This window comes from Kickxella alabastrina (assembly GCF_025024165.1).
Source record: "Kickxella alabastrina strain RSA 675 chromosome Unknown BX661scaffold_11, whole genome shotgun sequence".
Taxonomy (NCBI): domain Eukaryota; kingdom Fungi; phylum Kickxellomycota; class Kickxellomycetes; order Kickxellales; family Kickxellaceae; genus Kickxella; species Kickxella alabastrina.
This window is the reverse complement of record NW_026251482.1, coordinates 258526-273781: the sequence shown is the minus strand read 5'-3', so window position 1 is coordinate 273781 and position 15256 is coordinate 258526. Positions and strand designations below refer to the sequence as shown.

Genomic DNA, 15256 nt, shown 5'->3' with positions numbered 1-15256 from the left:
ACTCAGGCCTGGAGAATTCCCGGCCCCGCCACTCCTAGAGTAATTTTTGTTATATGGGCATGTAGCCAGGTCTGCAATAGAGCCCATGATGGGCAAGGCGGCGCAGTAGATGATCAGTCTTAATCATTAACTCTAGTTTTTGTCTTTTTACTTTTCTATATTTCGCACAATGTGTCTATTTTCTCTCTCTGCTATCTGCAACCACTATTAATATAACAATTCATCAACTTTTAAAGCCAAAAAATAAATATTCGAATATGAGCACATTCGCACGAATTGGACGGGGTTCGTCGTCGTCAGCAGCCCCTGTTATCCGACACCGTTTCTACTCGCAGTTCGTATCTTCACTTTCACCGTACATCCGGCTGTCGCCAAGGGTCAAGGAGGCACTCGATAATGGCGAGCCAGTGGTGGCCCTGGAGTCGACTATCATCAGCCATGGCATGCCCTACCCGCAAAACATCGAGACCGCGCGGCTGGTCGAAGGCATAATTGCCAAACACGGGTCAACACCAGCGACAATAGCGCTGATAGACGGCAAAATCAATGTGGGTTTAGGCGAGGAGGAGCTGGAGCGCCTTGGCAAGAGCGGCAAGCTGGCAATCAAAACGTCGCGGCGAGACATGGCTGCGGTTCTCAGCCAGCGTAGGCTCGGAGCGACCACAGTGTCGGGGACCATGATTGCCGCTCACATGGCCGGCATCCCAATCTTCGCCACCGGCGGCATTGGTGGCGTCCATCGCGGCGCTGAGCTGACAATGGACATCAGCGCCGACTTGACCGAGCTCGGGCGAACACCAGTTGCGGTTGTCTGCGCGGGCGCCAAGTCCATCCTAGATCTTCCCAAGACACTGGAGTACCTGGAGACCCAGGGCGTATCGGTCGTGGCATATGGCGATGCTGCCGAGTTCCCCGCATTCTTCAGCCCACGAAGCGGGCTGTCTGCGCCATGGAACCTGCAGACACCCGAAGAGGTGGCATCTCTTATCAGGGTAAACATGGATATTGGCTTGCAAACTGGGCAGGTTATTGCCGTGCCAATCCCCAGCGAGTATGCTGGTGCTAGCTCCGAAATAGAGAGTGCAATCGAAACTGCGCTTTGCGAAGCCAAGCAGCAGGGTATCAAAGGCAAGGAGAGCACGCCTTTCTTGCTCAAGCGCGTTGTGGAGCTGACTGGCGGGGCATCACTCACAGCAAATATTGCGCTAGTCAAAAACAATGCCCGTATTGCCAGCCAGATCGCCAAGTCACTGGCAGGAATGGTAAGTAATCGAAACATGCCAGGTCATGAATAAATCCAGACTCATCGATTGCGCTAAGATTGCTAAAGCGTGCAAAACATCCAACCTTTTTCTTCCAATTCTCAACGGTCATTGAATCTAGAAAAGTTCTGGTTTGCGCCACTCGAGACTATACACTACCGCTGCATGCCGCAACGCGTCACCAAGCCTGCAGACACAGGGCTCCAACAAGCAAGACAGAGTCAAGGTTATCCACAGTGAGCGCCCGCTGCTTGTCGTTGGAGGGGCTGCGATCGACGTAACATCGCAGGTCGACAGCGACATAGAATCTTCTGCATCCCAGGCCACCTCGTATCCTGGAGCCGTGGTCACCTCAATCGGCGGTGTCGGGCAGAACATTGCGCGAGCGGCACACTTCATGGGGGCGGACACTGTGCTCATCTCTGCCATTGGCCACGACATCTACGGCGACACAATCAAGGCTGCACTCGAGGAGATCGGTATGGATACGCATTCTTGCAGTACCCCGGCGAGAGCGCGCGCACAGCCGTCTACAATGCGCTGCATGCGCAGAACGGTGACCTGATAATGGCTGTGGCCGACATGGACATTAATGGCATGGTTTCGGCGCAGCAGATTCAAGAGGCCTTTGTGAAGCTGTCGCCGGGCGTGGTTGGGCTGGACGGAAACATCTCGGCGCTGGCTATATCGACGGCAGTCACTATGGCTGCGCACATGGACTGCTGCGTGGTCTTCGAGCCTACGTCCGTCCCCAAGTGCACCAGCATGCTTAGTGCGCTGTCCTTTGTCAAGCGCTCCGAGACCTTTGCCGAGGTTGGTCGCCTTGTGCATATAATCACGCCCAACCGGCTTGAGCTGGAGCGCATGGCTGAGGTTGCCTGGATCTGGCGCTCGTCGAGAGCGCGCCGCTCGCCGACACGGTAGAGGAAATTGCTGAGCAGCACTATGCGCTTGATACTGGTCTGATTAGGGACGCGCTGACCCTGTTCCCCTTATTTCAAATTCAGATTATCAAGCTTGGCGAGAAGGGCGCAGCAGTCGTCAGCCCCTCGCCCAAGTTTCCGGGCAGACCGATCATCAGATACATTCGCCCCTGAAGCCCAGCCTAGTGATCAACAGCAACGGCGCTGGCGACAGCCTGGTGGGCGCATTGTTGGCAGCGCTCACGGGAAGAAGGTTATAGCGGCGCCGATGGCTATCTCAAGCTGGATCCGCAGGATATTGACTGCATTGTAAACCGCGCGCAAAAGGCGGCCATATTGTCGCTCGAGTCCCTGCTGGCAGTTAGCGAAAGCTCGATCCCGAGCTGATCCGCTCAGACTAGTGGAATATCCTTATGGACTCTTCGTGTCTTGTCCTTGAAATTAGAAAAATAGACTTTATATATATTCAAATGTTTCTTTGCTTTTAAAAGCCAAAATTTTGTTATATTGCAAGATTTTGTTGTTTACATGGGCTTGAGAATGCTCTCGAGCAGGTCCAGTGCCTTGCGGTCCATGATGAGGTAGTCGTGGCGGAGGATCTCGTAGACCTCAGCGTCGCTGGCATTCATCAAGGAAAGCCCGGGGATGTTGCGGCTGGCGAGCTCCAGGTTCTGCAGCAGCGGTGACTGCTCCTCCTCCATCAGGGGCATCATCATGACGCTGGGGTGCCTGCCTGTCGAGGCCAGGGGCGACCAGCCGTTGACCTGCAGCATGCGGATCAGATCGCGGGTCCGGTGAGACTCGACCTCCATGTTATCAACAATGACAAGCTGGTCCTGGGCATACTTGGCTGACAGAACCGAGCGCAGGGCCATCAGCCACACCTTGCGCTGGATCTGGGTCTCGTGGCTGCGCGGAACTGGGCCGTGAGCCTTCGCGCCACCCACAAACTGCGGCGCGCGCCTCGTGCCGTGCCGGGCTCTTCCGAGACCCTTCTGCGGCTGAACCTTGCGCGTCGATCCGCGCACCTCACTGCGCGTGCGCGAGTTATGCGTACCTTGACGCAACATGTTGCGCTCGTACGTCACGACGCGGTGAATGATATCTGTGCGAATCGGGGCCGCAAAGACACTGCGCTGGACGTCCAGGATATCCAGTGGCTCGTTGGTCTCAAAGTCCATCATCCACGCCTGCACTGTCTCGGGGAGCGGGTTGACTGCGCACAAGCTCTGTGGCAAGGGCCAGTTCAGGGCACCGATCTCGCCTGCGGATGGCGCAACCTTACGGCTGGATCCGATAGGCCGCAGAACAGACGGCACTTGTGTCTCGGCGGTGATCAGGCCGCGTGTCTGCTGGAAGGAGAGCGACTGCCGGAAGAGCCCCGGCAGCAACTTCATTGCGTTTCTGGCCTGCTGCATTTGCCTCTATAGTGAAATTATGCGCGTTTCAAAATCCGAATCGACGGCGTGAAGAGTGCTCAAAATGTTAAGGTAAAAAAATAAAAAAATAAAAATCGCAAAGCAAAGCAAATTCAGAAAATTGACGAACACTGAAATGCAAATATCGTGCAGAGACTGAGATAACATTGAAAACCAAGCGGGCGAAAACAGCGAATTTTCTCAACACCTGTAAATTTTAATCAGCTCTGACTCGGCTCATTAAGGACATAATATTTGAGCCGCGCAAATGAATTATTCAAGGCATCGCGACTGTCCGCGCCGGTTCAATGAGCTCGGCAATGACTTGGCCGTGGTCGACCGCTCTGGCAATCTCTTCGGCCGCAGCGACCATTGGCTCGGCTGAGGGCGTGACGGCAGGCGGCAGCATCTCTTCGTCGCAGTCGACAACCACCGGCAGCAAGAACCGCTCGTCTTCAGATTCAGAGCCTGAGTCACTGAACAGCGGATCGTCGTCGGTGATGTCGACGTCGGCGTCCATATCGCCCTCCACTGCCGCATTAGCCACACGCTTCTCACACAAAAGGCGGTCCTCGGCGCAGTCTACAAACGAGCCGTCGGCCATGGCTATCCGGCGGTCAAACAGATCCTCAGGCTCGACAAAATCAATGTTCTCCTCGAGCTCACGAAAGCCCGGCGCAAAGGCGTTCCAGTTCTGCTGCGGCACGCGAGTCCATAGGTAGATAATGCCAAATGTCGATATCGACGCGTAGATAGGGCGCAGCGGGTGCACTGCGCAGTCCTCCAGAAGCTCATTGGGGCCTGTGAGGACCTTGACGAGGCTGCCGGTGAACTTGTCCCAGATGTAAATGTTATGCTCGGCCTGTGCTCAATTCCAGATACAATATAGTCGCCCGAGGAGCTAAATATAGCCTGGATCCAGTGCACGCGGTTGACAATGTCCTGGATCTTGGTTGTCACAGTGATCGACGGCTCGAGTTGGCCAACATCGACTGCTTGCTCGAGCCTGCGTCCGTCTGCTCTTCTTCGGGCAGCGCCACCTGGCACACCCGCAGCGTGCGGTCCGACGAGTTTGTAACAATGTCAGTGCCGCGCGGGTTGCGCGCAATGGTGTTGACGGCACTGCTGGACAGCTTTGTCGAGCAAGCACGGTTTGTGTGGCAACATGCACAGCGTGTACCACACCCTTGGACGAGCCAAAGAAGGCATACACGCCCTTTTTGCCGAAGCAACAGCACGTGCTAGCCGCCGCCTTGGTCTTTTGGTCAATTCCATCGGCTGAAATGCAGATCGGTGCCACAGTCGGCGACTCCCCAGTGCCGGCACCGCCGCAGTGACCAGGCACGGCGCCTCGCGCACAGGGCACACAATGAACTGCAAGCTATTGCGCGGGTGCATTCGCGCACAGGCAATGGCAGAGTCGAACTCCACGCGGGCACGCATAGTCTCAGTTTTCAGGTCCCACAGAATACACACGCCGGACCCGTCAAATGTCAATATATACCGACCGCTCCGCGACCAGCTCAGCCCAGTCAGTGCTGCATCGCCGTGCTCAAGCTTGCGCATGATACTGAGCGTGTCCATGTCCCAGATATAACACTGCCCGTCGGAGCGCGCTGTGGCTAGTAGCGAGCCGTGGTGGGAGTATGCACATTTGACTGCGTACTCGTCGTCCAGGCATGCCTCGATGGACTCGGGATACTCTGGTCAAACGGATCCAGCAGCTTGCGGTTCATGTCTTTGTGTGGTTGGAGGTTGTATGTATGTGTATGTGTGTGTTTGTGTATGTGTGCGTGTGTGTGTGTGTGCAAGGGGTCAAAGAGAAATATATAATACAGGTGTTATTAAACAAATGAAAAGAGTGTAGACGAATTGGGAGGTTTGAAATTGACAAATTAACGGTGGAAAAGGCAAGCAAGCAGCCACGCGTGCCATCAAATTGTTAAAAAAAATCCAATAAAAATGCGAGTCGCGTTTTTTGGGGTCGCCCTTTTCGAGTTCACATAGCAAAAATAAAATTTCAAATATTTTTCCTTGTCCTTTGAATTGCATTTTCAAAATTTTACTTTATTTAAATTCGTTGCATTTTTCTCCCTCCACATCCATTTTATTTGAGAATGCCTCGGGAATATCTGCTTCGCCGCCTGTTTTAGTAGCCTCTGCCACCTCAGGGACAGCAACAGGAAGAGGCACCGAGCGCATGGCGGCCGACTTGGTGCGCCACGCGCTAGCCTGCCACGCCTCAAACAAACCCATTCGGCGGGAAGGAATTCGCGAGCAAATCATTTCCGGCTCCAATGTCCGCGCAATGAAGTCAATTTTCGACCGAGCCAACGAAATGCTGGCCCAGGACTTTGGTCTGACCATGATTCCTTTACCCTCACACGAAAAAACCCTGATGTACGGCGCCAACAGCAACGATCCGGCCCAGGAATCACAGCATATCGGTCCCGCAAAGACATCGGCGCCCGTGAACAGGTGGGTTTTGCAGAGCGTGCTGCCTGATTCGATGCGCAGGGACTTGGAGCTCGAGCAAAGCGACAATGAAAAGGCTATATTGGGATTTGCCGCCACCGTGCTCAGCCTTATTTTTGTCAGCAACATGAGTGTGTCTATGGATCAGCTCATCATGTATGTGCGCAAGCTGGGCCCACCTGAATGCATACGAACGACAGAAAGCACCAGGGAGAGTTTGGCTGCGGGGTCCTTGTCTGATGCGCAGATGGAGTCAACGGCGCGCGAGGCAGTCAACTATTTGGTGCGCCAGGGATACCTCGACAAGGTCGCTGCGTCGGCAGCTAGCGGCAGTCGGGGCGAGACACAGTCGACGCAGCTAGCGACACAGCAGGCGTCCAACGATATTGCAGAGTCCGACATCGGCATGGAATACACGTGGGGCCCGCTGCCAAGACCAAGTTCCAGCCCATTGATATGGCTCGCTTCATCGCTGCAGTGACAGGCCAGGAGTGCACCAGTGAGTTTGTCAAGACCATCGGCCGCGCATACGGAAAGAGCATCACCGACCAAGAAACACGCTGAGCGGACAGAGGGGTACTTTGCGCAAAATGATACTGTAAATTTTCTATTAATAAGGGTCGGTGAAATGCAAATGCGAGTAAAAGGTAAAAGGTAAAACATATATATGCTTTTGGATAAAATGGCCACGTATAACCTACAGAGACGACAGCGGTGCCTACGGAGACGACCGCGGTGCCGACGGCGACGGGCGCACGCTCATATTGGCAGAATCGGGGCGGACGACTTCGTCATCGTCGTCGTCCGCCATGGGTGACACCAGGGACAACGGCGGGTCGCTGCTGGAAGGCTGTTGAGAGCCTGTGGGGCTAAACAGAGACTGGCTCGTGGGGACCGGCGATGCCGAAACAGCCAATGCCGGCTGGTACGGCTTGACTAAATCGATATTGTTAACAACAACCTCCAGCTCCCAGTCCACGGATAGCGACGAGTCGAGTGCCCTGAGACGACGGAGCAAGAACTGTGAGTTGAGCATGAGCTGGCGCTTGCCCTCCCCGCTAGTGATGCGAATCTTCTGGTACTGCGCGGTGAGCTTGGTCTCATACATGCTGAAGATCTGCGCAAATATCGACCGCAGGGCGGGCGGTGGCAAGTACCGCTTGAGCACCTTGTGCAGCTTGCGCACCTCCTTGACGAGCGCGTCCATGGCCGGCACAGGAGGCTGGGCTGAGTGCTCTATCTCATCCCATTTGGTCGTTGCCAGCACGCGTCCGTGGTAGTCAGCCCTGTCGGCCATGATTGCCACCAGTTTGCGGTGCAGCTCGCTCTGGTGGTTCGAAAAGTCGCTGACTATGCGGTCCAGCTGTGCCAGAAGAACTTCCTGGCTGGGAGACATGGCGTGGCGCAGGCACTCTTTGACGTATGGAATGAGCTCCATGCACAGTGACAACGACTCGGACGCCAGCGCCAATGCTTGGCTGAAATGTTTTTTAAACCTGCCGACCGCATGGCACCGGCGCCCAGCACTACCTGGCACGTGCGCGAGTTAAACGCCTTAAACACTTCGACGAGCCTCTGCAGCACGTCCGTGACCAGCATGGGATGTTGATCGCGCACTGCAGGTACTCGACAACGCTCTTGACTAGGACCAGGCTGCACCCTACCACGTGGAAGGCCTCGCCGCCAATGTGCATCAGCCCGATGGCTGCGGTGTCCACGGATCGAATCGAAGCTGCATCGAGTCTGTCCGCGTCATGAGCAGTCCGCAGCCGGTGTTTGGGTCAGGCTCCTTGCGGATAACGGCGATTCAGACTGTGGCGCCGCAGAAGCCCTGGGCATGGCCATCAACTGCTTCGGCTGCGGGCCGTCCGACCCGGCTGAGTTCTGGTGCCTCAGGGCCAGTGGGCTGTTTGCAAGCGGCGTGCTGCCAAGCCCAGATGCAGGCGCAGGCGCAGGCGCGGACGGCAGCGACGCAGTGCTGTTCTTTTTGTTACCAAAGCGCAAGGAGGAGGTCAGCAAAAGAGGGCTCTGTGGATCAATGGCGACCAAGGCATCGCCAGCGTAGGCCGCGTCAATGACCTGGTTGACCAGGTTTTGGAAATCAATCGGAACCTCCGCCTGCACCCATTGTCATTCTCAATGAGGATCTGGATTTGGCGCGACTTTTCCGTGTGAAAGTTGCTCAGGAAGGCCTTTGCCTGGGCAGTTAGCGTGCCGCGCAAGCCAAAGCACATTTTGCCGCCCAGGGCCTCGTACTGCGTGATAAAGTGCCAGATGGACGTGTACAGCGAGTGGAAGCCGACCAGGCTTAGGCGGGCGTTCTGCTCCGACCGGTGATTCAGGAGCTTGGCACAGCGCACATGCGCGACGTCCATGAACGCATCAAATGTGTCGTTGAGCGAGCGCAGCACATCGGCCTTGCAGCGTCATAGCGCCGGAGCAACGGCGAGGTCTGCTCGCCCTTGGAATTGATTGTTGTGGGTTTGGCGCCATTTTCATCCGCCGTGGGGCGGTTCTCGTCCAGCACAGCCAGGATGGCGCGGCGCACCATGCTGATATGGCTGATGAGCAGCAGAAGCAGCTCTTGCTGCTGGCCCAGCATCGTGCGAAACTGATCAAAGGTCTGGCCACGAACAGCCGTGCCCAGCACGCGCTGTTGCGAGGCGTCGTTGAAGGCAGCGTGCGCCTTGCTGCGGGGAAAGTCGCTTGGATACAGGGCCTCGATAAGGGCGGCGGACTCTGACATGAGGCAGTCTCTGTACGACTTGAGAGCATTGGCAATGCTGCCGGTGCGCACCAGGCCGCAGACAAAGGGCGTCAGCTGCATGGCCAAGTTGACCTGGTATATGTCGACCTGCGAGCGGCCGAGCAGCCCGTCAGCAGTGCTGGACAGGCCGTCGTCAACGAACTCGCGCATGTCGCGCAACACAATGGCGGCCAGTTCTTGCTCGGCAAAGCTTGACACGGCGGAGAGAGAGCGCAACATGTGGGCGTTCAGAATCTTGAACGCGTTGGTGTCCTTCAGCTTGGGGTTGGCCAAGCCGTTGGGGTCGATCATTGCCTGGGCTTCGGTGATGAGGTTGAGCGCGCCGATGCAGTCGCCCGATGCAACGAGCTCGTCAATGGTGGGCTGGATGTGGCGCAAGTTGCTCAGTAGCTCGACGTCGGAGAGGACAGAGGCCAGGTGGTCCTGGCGGCGGCGCAGGCGGATCATCTCGAGCCCCGGCGAGCACTGTGTGAGGGCGGTTCTCTTAAGGTCAGCGCGCAGCACGTGGATGTTGTCAATGCAGCGGTCGGTCTCAGCATGCAGCTCTTCGAGCGTCGACAGGGCGGCAAAGAAGGCCGGAGAGCGGCGCGAGATCTCGCGCGTTAGATAGGCCTCGACAATGTCCATGTACTCGGACAGCGTTTCCTGCATGAGCGCGCTGGTGGCCTCGGCCCGGTCGGGGGCAAACAGGCCGTCGGTGGCGGACTGCGGGCCAAGCACGACCTGCGTGGCAATGTCAAAAGTCGCCGGGTCGCGCAGGTCAAAGGACTCTTCAAAGAAAATGGTCGGCACATCGTCGATGCCCGGCATGGCGGCGGTGCTGGGCACGCGGCCGCCGTACTCGCTGATGGAATCCAGGCCGAACTCGCTGCGCGTGGCGTCCAGCGTCTTGAGGCGCTCGGCCATGGTGGTCGAGTCCATGGAGTACGTGTGGCTGGCAACGTCAAGCACCTTCTCGCATCCTCGACAGCGGCCTCGTAGCGGTCGAGCCCGTCGGCAGCAATGTGGTAGCCGGCCTTTGTGTTGGCAGTGTACTGCTCGTACAGCGCCGTGGTGGCATCGAGGTAGGTGTCAAAGTCGTTGCTCTTTATCTTGGGGTAGTGTGTGCGCGCGACGGCCGGCAGCTCATTGCGGTGTATGCGCGCGGGTGCCTTGTTTGGGTGGTTGGTGAGCACGGCGATGGCATTGAGTCCGTGCAGCCGGGCGGCCTGGTCCGACTGGCCTGAAGATTTGGCATCAGCGGTTTTGTCTGATGGTGGATCTGCCTGTTGTGGTTGCTGTGGTCCTGCCTGCTGTGGTTGAGGTATCTCCAATTCTGGCGCTGATACTGGTGCTGATGCTGTACTGCTGCTGCTGCTGCTGTCGATGACACAGGCTGCACGCGTCGCTGAAAGTACGAGGACCCACCGTCAGCGCCCTGGCGTATGATTCCGATGCCTGTTTGTCGCTTCATTTGGAATTAGGCGTGGGCTGAATAGAAGTTTTGGTGTGGTGTGTGTGTGTGAAGGTGGGTTAAATATAACGGCAGCGTGTGTAGCAGTGTGACGCATTAGCGAAATGCAAAAGAAAAGGATTGGGAAAATAAAAAATAAAAATAAAAAGGGATTTCAAATTCACTAAAGACGAGAATAAAAATATAAAAAGTTGTAAGTCCGCTATGTTCGTTGCCTTTTCTTTTGCTTGTTGTTTATTGCTTAGCTTCACATATAATATAAATATATCAATTTAAAAATTACATTTTTTTGACCAATGCCGTTCAGCTTCCACATGCATTCGGGGCAGTTCTGCCGGCACGCATCGGGCAGCCTAGAGGCAGTCATCAAGGCAGCGATCGACAAGGGCATGATAGCTGTGGGCTGTCCGAGCATGTGCCACGGTCACGCACCCAGGACCTGTACCCGGAAGAATCTGACATGGCGCCGTCCGACCTAAGCACAGCGTTTGCCGAGTATGTCTCAGAGGCACAGCGGCTGCGAGCCAAGTACTCTGGGCAAATAATATTCTGATTGGCGCCGAGACCGAGCACATTACAGCGGCCAGCCTGCAGGAGGCCAAGCAACTGCGTGCTAATTACCAGCTAGACTACCTTGTGGGCTCCCTACACCATATTGACGAGATGCCGTTGGATTTCAGCCAGGCGTCGTATGATGCCATTGTGCTCAAGTATGGCGGTGATCGCGCGGCCATGTTCCGCCGCTACTTTGATCTGCAGCTGGATCTTCTGCGCGAGCTGCAGCCCGAAGTCATCGGTCACTTTGATCTCGTCCGCATATTCCACCCGTACGGAAACACAATAGCAGGATTAGCGGAGGTTGATCCCCTGGAGGATGCCTTCTCGGAGGTGCGGCAGCTAGCTGTGCGCAACATCGAGTACGCCATCGGGTACGGTGCCATATTCGAGATCAACTCGCGCGCGTGGAAGAAGGGCCTGCGCGACGCCTACCCGCAGCGCGATCTGCTAGCTGAAATCCTGAGCCGCGGTGGCCGGGTGACCATCTCGGACGACAGCCACGGCGCCCAGGACGTGTGCATGTTTTATGGGCGGCTGGCAGGGTACCTGCGCGAAATGGACATCAACAGGCTGCACTACTTGGCGCGCACGCCCGAGGGTGCTGTCGAGGTGCGTGTTCTTGAAGACGCGCTGGGACATGGGTTCTGGGCTGCGAATGGGTTTGTGTCGGCGTCGGTGTCGGTGTCGGCAGAGGAGGAGTAGGGCGAGTGGGAAGTTTGGCTGCTGCTGCTGCTGTTGTTGTTGTCTCCTACTCACTGAAGATGCGACAATGCATTAGAATGACGATCGATCAATCAGGCGGACAAACAAACAAAACGTCAGGCGTGAGTAATACAATAACGGTGGTGATGTGATGTTATGCCCATGTGTGTTATGTGTGTAAACGAGAGGAGTGGGATGTGGGACACAAGGAGGGGGGGGGGCTGGGCCAAGGGGAGGAGGGGCCTCTCCAAACAAATAAAATAAACCCTTTTTTGTGTATATGAGGAAATGGAGGCTGGCGAGGGAGGGTGCGTGTGGTCATCTTATAATTTTTTCTTTTCCTTGTATCCGCTGTTCTGGCAACTTTATCACTACCAGCCTGAACCAACTATCAATATCATCATTCATATTGTTCATATTGCAAATATAATCAATTACATTTAGAACAACAATAGAATATAGTCAGTCAGTCAACCAATCAATCAATCAAATACTCGTTTCAATCAACCATGAGCAATCACACCGGCGAAAGCAAGGCTCAGGACCAAGGTCAAATCAACAGCAGGCAGACGGCGATTCGAATGCCACGCTTCAAGGACAGCAGCGCCAGAACCCGGCGCAGCGCAGCAGACGGTTCACGATCCCCGAAATCAACACGGCGCACCCAACCGGAACAACCATGCTGACAACGACGGCAGCGGCACAGGTGCTGATACGCACCGCAGACGCCGGCGCCAGTCGCTGGCAAACACGGGCTACGGTGAGACGGCTCCGCTGCCGTCAGAGCGGCGCAAGTCGCTGGCGTACGCCGACCTGATGGCAGTGTTCTACCCGGCCAACACGCTGGCGCAGCCAACGGTTGCCGAGCTGCCGCTCGACGCGCCGTTCTCGCCCAGCCCGGCATCAGCCAGCTGGGAGCCGACGCTGGAGCGCGCGATCCGGTCGATGTCTCGATCAAGGCGCAGTGCGTGCGGTCTTTCGACACCGAAACCAGCGGCACGTACACAGCCACAGGGTTCGTGGTCGACGTCGAGGCCGGGCTGATCCTGTCGAACCGCCACGTGGTCAATCCAGGGCCAGTGGTCGCACAGGCAGTCTTCGTCAACTACGAGGAGGTCGAGCTGCAGGCGGTGTACCGCGACCCAGTGCACGACTTTGGGTTCTTCCGGTTCGACCCGGCCAAGCTCAAGTTCATGGAGGCCGAGGCGATCCGGCTGGCGCCGCACAAGGCCAAGGTCGGCATGGAGATCCGCGTCGTGGGCAACGACGCCGGCGAGAAGCTGTCGATCCTGGCCGGCACGCTGGCACGGCTGGACCGCACGGCGCCCGAGTACGGGCTGGGCGAGTACAACGACTTCAACACGTTCTACATGCAGGCGGCGTCGGGCACCAGCGGCGGGTCGTCGGGGTCGCCGGTGCTGGACATCGCCGGCGACGCCGTGGCGCTCAACGCCGGCGGCGCCAGCAAGGCGGCGTCGTCGTTCTACCTGCCGCTGGACCGCGTCGTGCACGCGCTGCGGCTCGTGCGGCGCGGCCAGCGCGTGGCGCGCGGCACGGTGCAGGCCGAGCTCGAGCACGTGCCGTACGACGGGCTGCGGCGGCTGGGGCTGCCGCTGGCGCTGGAGCAGCGCGCGCGCGCGGCGTTCCCGCAGGCGCAGGGCATGCTGGCGGTGCGCGCCGTGCTGCGCAGCGGGCCGGCACACGGGCACCTGCGGGCCGGCGACATCGTCGTGGCCGTCGACGGCGCGGCGCACAGCGGCTTCGCCAGCTTTGAGGCGGCCGAGGACGCGGCCGTCGGCCGCACGCTGGCCGTCAGCGTGTGGCGCGGCGACGCGGCACACGACGCGCAGCTGCACGTGCAGGACCTGCACGCCATCACGCCCAGCCGCTTCGTCGAGTTCGGCGGCGGCGTCGTCAACGAGCTGTCGTACCAGGTGGCGCGCAGCTACGGCGCGGCCGTCGGCGGCGTCTACGTGGCCAGCAGCGGCCACGCGCTGGGGTCGGCCGGCGCGTGGCGCGGCTCGGTGCTGCAGCGCGTCGGCCGCGTCGACACGCCCGGGCTCGACGCGTTCGTGCGCGCGGTCGCGGCGCTGCGCGAGGGCGCGCGCGTGCCGGTGCGCTTTGTCGCGCTGGACCGGCCGCACAAGCAGCGCGTCGGCATCATGCACGTGTCCACGCGGTGGCACGCGCTGCGGCTGGCGGCGCGCGACGACGCCACGGGGCGGTGGGAGTACTCGCACATGGCGCGGCCGGCCGCGGGCGCCAGCGCGGCGCCGCAGACGGTCGCGCACCATCCGCTGCCGCGCTCGCTGGACCCCGCCGGCGCCGTGTGGCGCAGCTTCGTCGGCGTCGAGTTCCACGCGCCGTTCCTGGTCGACGGCATGCGCGCGGCGCGGTTCCAGGGCCCGGGGCTGGTGGTCGACGCGGCCGGCGGGCTGGTGGTGTGCGACCGCGACACGGTGCCGATCGCGCTGGGCGACGTCTACGTCACGGTGGCCGCGTCGGCCGTGCTGCGCGCGCGCGTCGAGCTGCTGCACCCGACGCACAACTTCGCGCTGGTGCGCTACGACGCCGCGCAGCTGGCCGGCGCGCCGCCCGTCGACCTGCCGCTGCACGCCGACTTCTACAGCGGCGCGCGGCGGCTGGAGCAGGGCGACGCCGTGCACGTGGTGGCCGTGTCGGCCGACCAGACGCCGGTGGTGCGGCGCACGCGCGTGGCGGCGCGCGCGATGGTGGCGACGGCCGAGTGCGCGCCGCCGCGCTTCCGCTGCGTCAACGCGCAGGGCCTGCGGCTCAACGACCAGCCGCCGTGCCTGGGCGGCGTGCTGTGCGACGAGCGCGGCCGCGTGCAGGCGCTGTGGGTCAGCGTGTCGTCGCAGGACGCCGCGCACAAGGACACGACGACGATGCTGGGGCTGGACATCAGCGTGCTGCGCCCGGCGCTCGATGCGCTGCGCACGGCGGCGCGCGTGCCGCCGCCGCTGCGGTCGCTGGACGCCGACCTGTGGCCGCTGCGCCCGGCGGCCGCGCGCGCGCTGGGGCTGAGCGACGCGCGGCTGGCGCAGGCCGAGGCCGCGCCGAACGCGCAGCTGCTCTCGGTAAGCGCGCTGCTGGCCTGCGAGACGCCGGCTGCGCGCGCGCTGCGCGTGGGCGACGTGGTGCTGGAGTGCGACGGCGCGGCCGTGCGCGACGTCAGCGCGCTGGCCGTGGTGGCCGCGCCGGCCGTCGACCTGGTGGTGCTGCGCGACGGCCGCGAGCAGGCGCTGCACGTCGAGACCACCGAGCTGGACGCCATGGAGACGCGCCGCGTCGTGCACTGGTGCGGCGCGCTGGTGCAGCGCCCGTACCGCGCCGTGCTGGAGCAGGTGCAGCGCCTGCCGTCGGCCGTGTACATCTCGTGCACGCTGTTCGGCTCGCCGGCCAACGCCGCCGGCCTGCGCCCGGGCATGTGGATCACCGAGATCGACGGCCGCGCCGTGGCGACGCTGGACGACTTTGCCGAGGCGCTGGACGCGATGCGGTCTGGCGCCCCGCGCTACGTGCGCGTCGCCGTCGCCGGCAAGAACCTGGTCGCGCGCGTGCTCAGCCTGCGCGTCGACAACCACTACTGGCCGCCGTGGGAGCTGGTGCACGACGAGGCCGAGGCGAGCGGCTGGCGGATGGTTGAGAAGGCAGTGGACTAGGTTGTTGTGCACTGG

General features: G+C 59.5%; 7 protein-coding genes across 7 annotated transcripts; 4 read left to right on the top strand and 3 right to left on the bottom strand.

Moving 5' to 3' along the window:
* Positions 1 to 29: 29 nt before the first annotated feature.
* BX661DRAFT_182513 (Indigoidine synthase A like protein-domain-containing protein) lies at positions 30 to 2644 on the top strand. Its single transcript, XM_051535988.1, has 6 exons — positions 30 to 1262; positions 1384 to 1762; positions 1789 to 2135; positions 2162 to 2319; positions 2367 to 2414; positions 2446 to 2644. Exons 1-6 carry the CDS (start codon positions 258 to 260, stop codon positions 2570 to 2572), a joined length of 2064 nt encoding a protein of 687 aa, XP_051391660.1. The 5' UTR covers positions 30 to 257; the 3' UTR covers positions 2573 to 2644.
* BX661DRAFT_182512 (ribosomal protein L4 domain-containing protein) lies at positions 2621 to 3699 on the bottom strand. Its single transcript, XM_051535987.1, has one exon. The coding sequence runs from the start codon at positions 3601 to 3603 to the stop codon at positions 2710 to 2712; it is 894 nt and encodes a 297-aa protein (XP_051391659.1). The 5' UTR covers positions 3604 to 3699; the 3' UTR covers positions 2621 to 2709.
* Positions 3644 to 5518, bottom strand: BX661DRAFT_182511 (WD40-repeat-containing domain protein). The gene is given in 6 exon segments (XM_051535986.1): positions 3644 to 4465; positions 4486 to 4575; positions 4644 to 4736; positions 4784 to 4912; positions 4930 to 5261; positions 5306 to 5518. 6 exon segments carry the CDS (start codon positions 5337 to 5339, stop codon positions 3881 to 3883), a joined length of 1263 nt encoding a protein of 420 aa, XP_051391658.1. The 5' UTR covers positions 5340 to 5518; the 3' UTR covers positions 3644 to 3880.
* Positions 5519 to 5610: 92 nt separating this feature from the next.
* BX661DRAFT_17298 (MAGE family-domain-containing protein) lies at positions 5611 to 6678 on the top strand. The gene has a single exon (XM_051533827.1). The coding sequence runs from the start codon at positions 5804 to 5806 to the stop codon at positions 6557 to 6559; it is 756 nt and encodes a 251-aa protein (XP_051391657.1). The 5' UTR covers positions 5611 to 5803; the 3' UTR covers positions 6560 to 6678.
* A 118-nt stretch (positions 6679 to 6796) lies between these two features.
* BX661DRAFT_182510 (Vps54-like protein-domain-containing protein) lies at positions 6797 to 10298 on the bottom strand (the record flags this gene model as incomplete). The annotated part of the gene is given in 9 exon segments (XM_051535985.1): positions 6797 to 7551; positions 7575 to 7651; positions 7672 to 7821; positions 7952 to 8104; positions 8203 to 8495; positions 8606 to 8701; positions 8714 to 9779; positions 9797 to 10152; positions 10191 to 10298. 9 exon segments carry the CDS (start codon positions 10296 to 10298, stop codon positions 6797 to 6799), a joined length of 3054 nt encoding a protein of 1017 aa, XP_051391656.1.
* A 314-nt stretch (positions 10299 to 10612) lies between these two features.
* On the top strand, positions 10613 to 11894 carry BX661DRAFT_210036 (Polymerase/histidinol phosphatase-like protein; the record flags this gene model as incomplete). Its single annotated transcript, XM_051538710.1, is given in 4 exon segments — positions 10613 to 10696; positions 10711 to 10826; positions 10886 to 11465; positions 11655 to 11894. The coding sequence occupies 4 exon segments, from the start codon at positions 10613 to 10615 to the stop codon at positions 11682 to 11684; spliced, it is 810 nt and encodes a 269-aa protein (XP_051391655.1). The 3' UTR covers positions 11685 to 11894.
* A 173-nt stretch (positions 11895 to 12067) lies between these two features.
* Positions 12068 to 15241, top strand: BX661DRAFT_171018 (uncharacterized protein; the record flags this gene model as incomplete). Its single annotated transcript, XM_051533668.1, has 2 exons — positions 12068 to 12107; positions 12324 to 15241. The coding sequence occupies 2 exons, from the start codon at positions 12068 to 12070 to the stop codon at positions 15239 to 15241; spliced, it is 2958 nt and encodes a 985-aa protein (XP_051391654.1).
* Between the last annotated feature and the right edge of the window lie 15 nt (positions 15242 to 15256).

Coding starts and splice junctions, on each gene's coding strand:
- BX661DRAFT_182512 (XM_051535987.1), bottom strand. CDS start 3,603: ATGCAGCAGGCCAGAAACGCAATGAAGTTGCTGCCGGGGCTCTTCCGG.
- BX661DRAFT_182511 (XM_051535986.1), bottom strand. CDS start 5,339: ATGAACCGCAAGCTGCTGGATCCGTTTGACCAGA. Junction 5,262..5,305: donor GCTGGATCCGTTTGACCAGA/GTATCCCGAGTC, acceptor ACGAGTACGCAG/TCAAATGTGCATACTCCCAC. Junction 4,737..4,783: donor TTGGCTCGTCCAAGGGTGTG/GTACACGCTGTG, acceptor TGCTCGACAAAG/CTGTCCAGCAGTGCCGTCAA.
- BX661DRAFT_182513 (XM_051535988.1), top strand. CDS start 258: ATGAGCACATTCGCACGAATTGGACGGGGTTCGTCGTCGTCAGCAGCC. Junction 1,263..1,383: donor CCAAGTCACTGGCAGGAATG/GTAAGTAATCGA, acceptor CATTGAATCTAG/AAAAGTTCTGGTTTGCGCCA. Junction 2,415..2,445: donor GACAGCCTGGTGGGCGCATT/GTTGGCAGCGCT, acceptor AGAAGGTTATAG/CGGCGCCGATGGCTATCTCA.
- BX661DRAFT_17298 (XM_051533827.1), top strand. CDS start 5,804: ATGGCGGCCGACTTGGTGCGCCACGCGCTAGCCTGCCACGCCTCAAAC.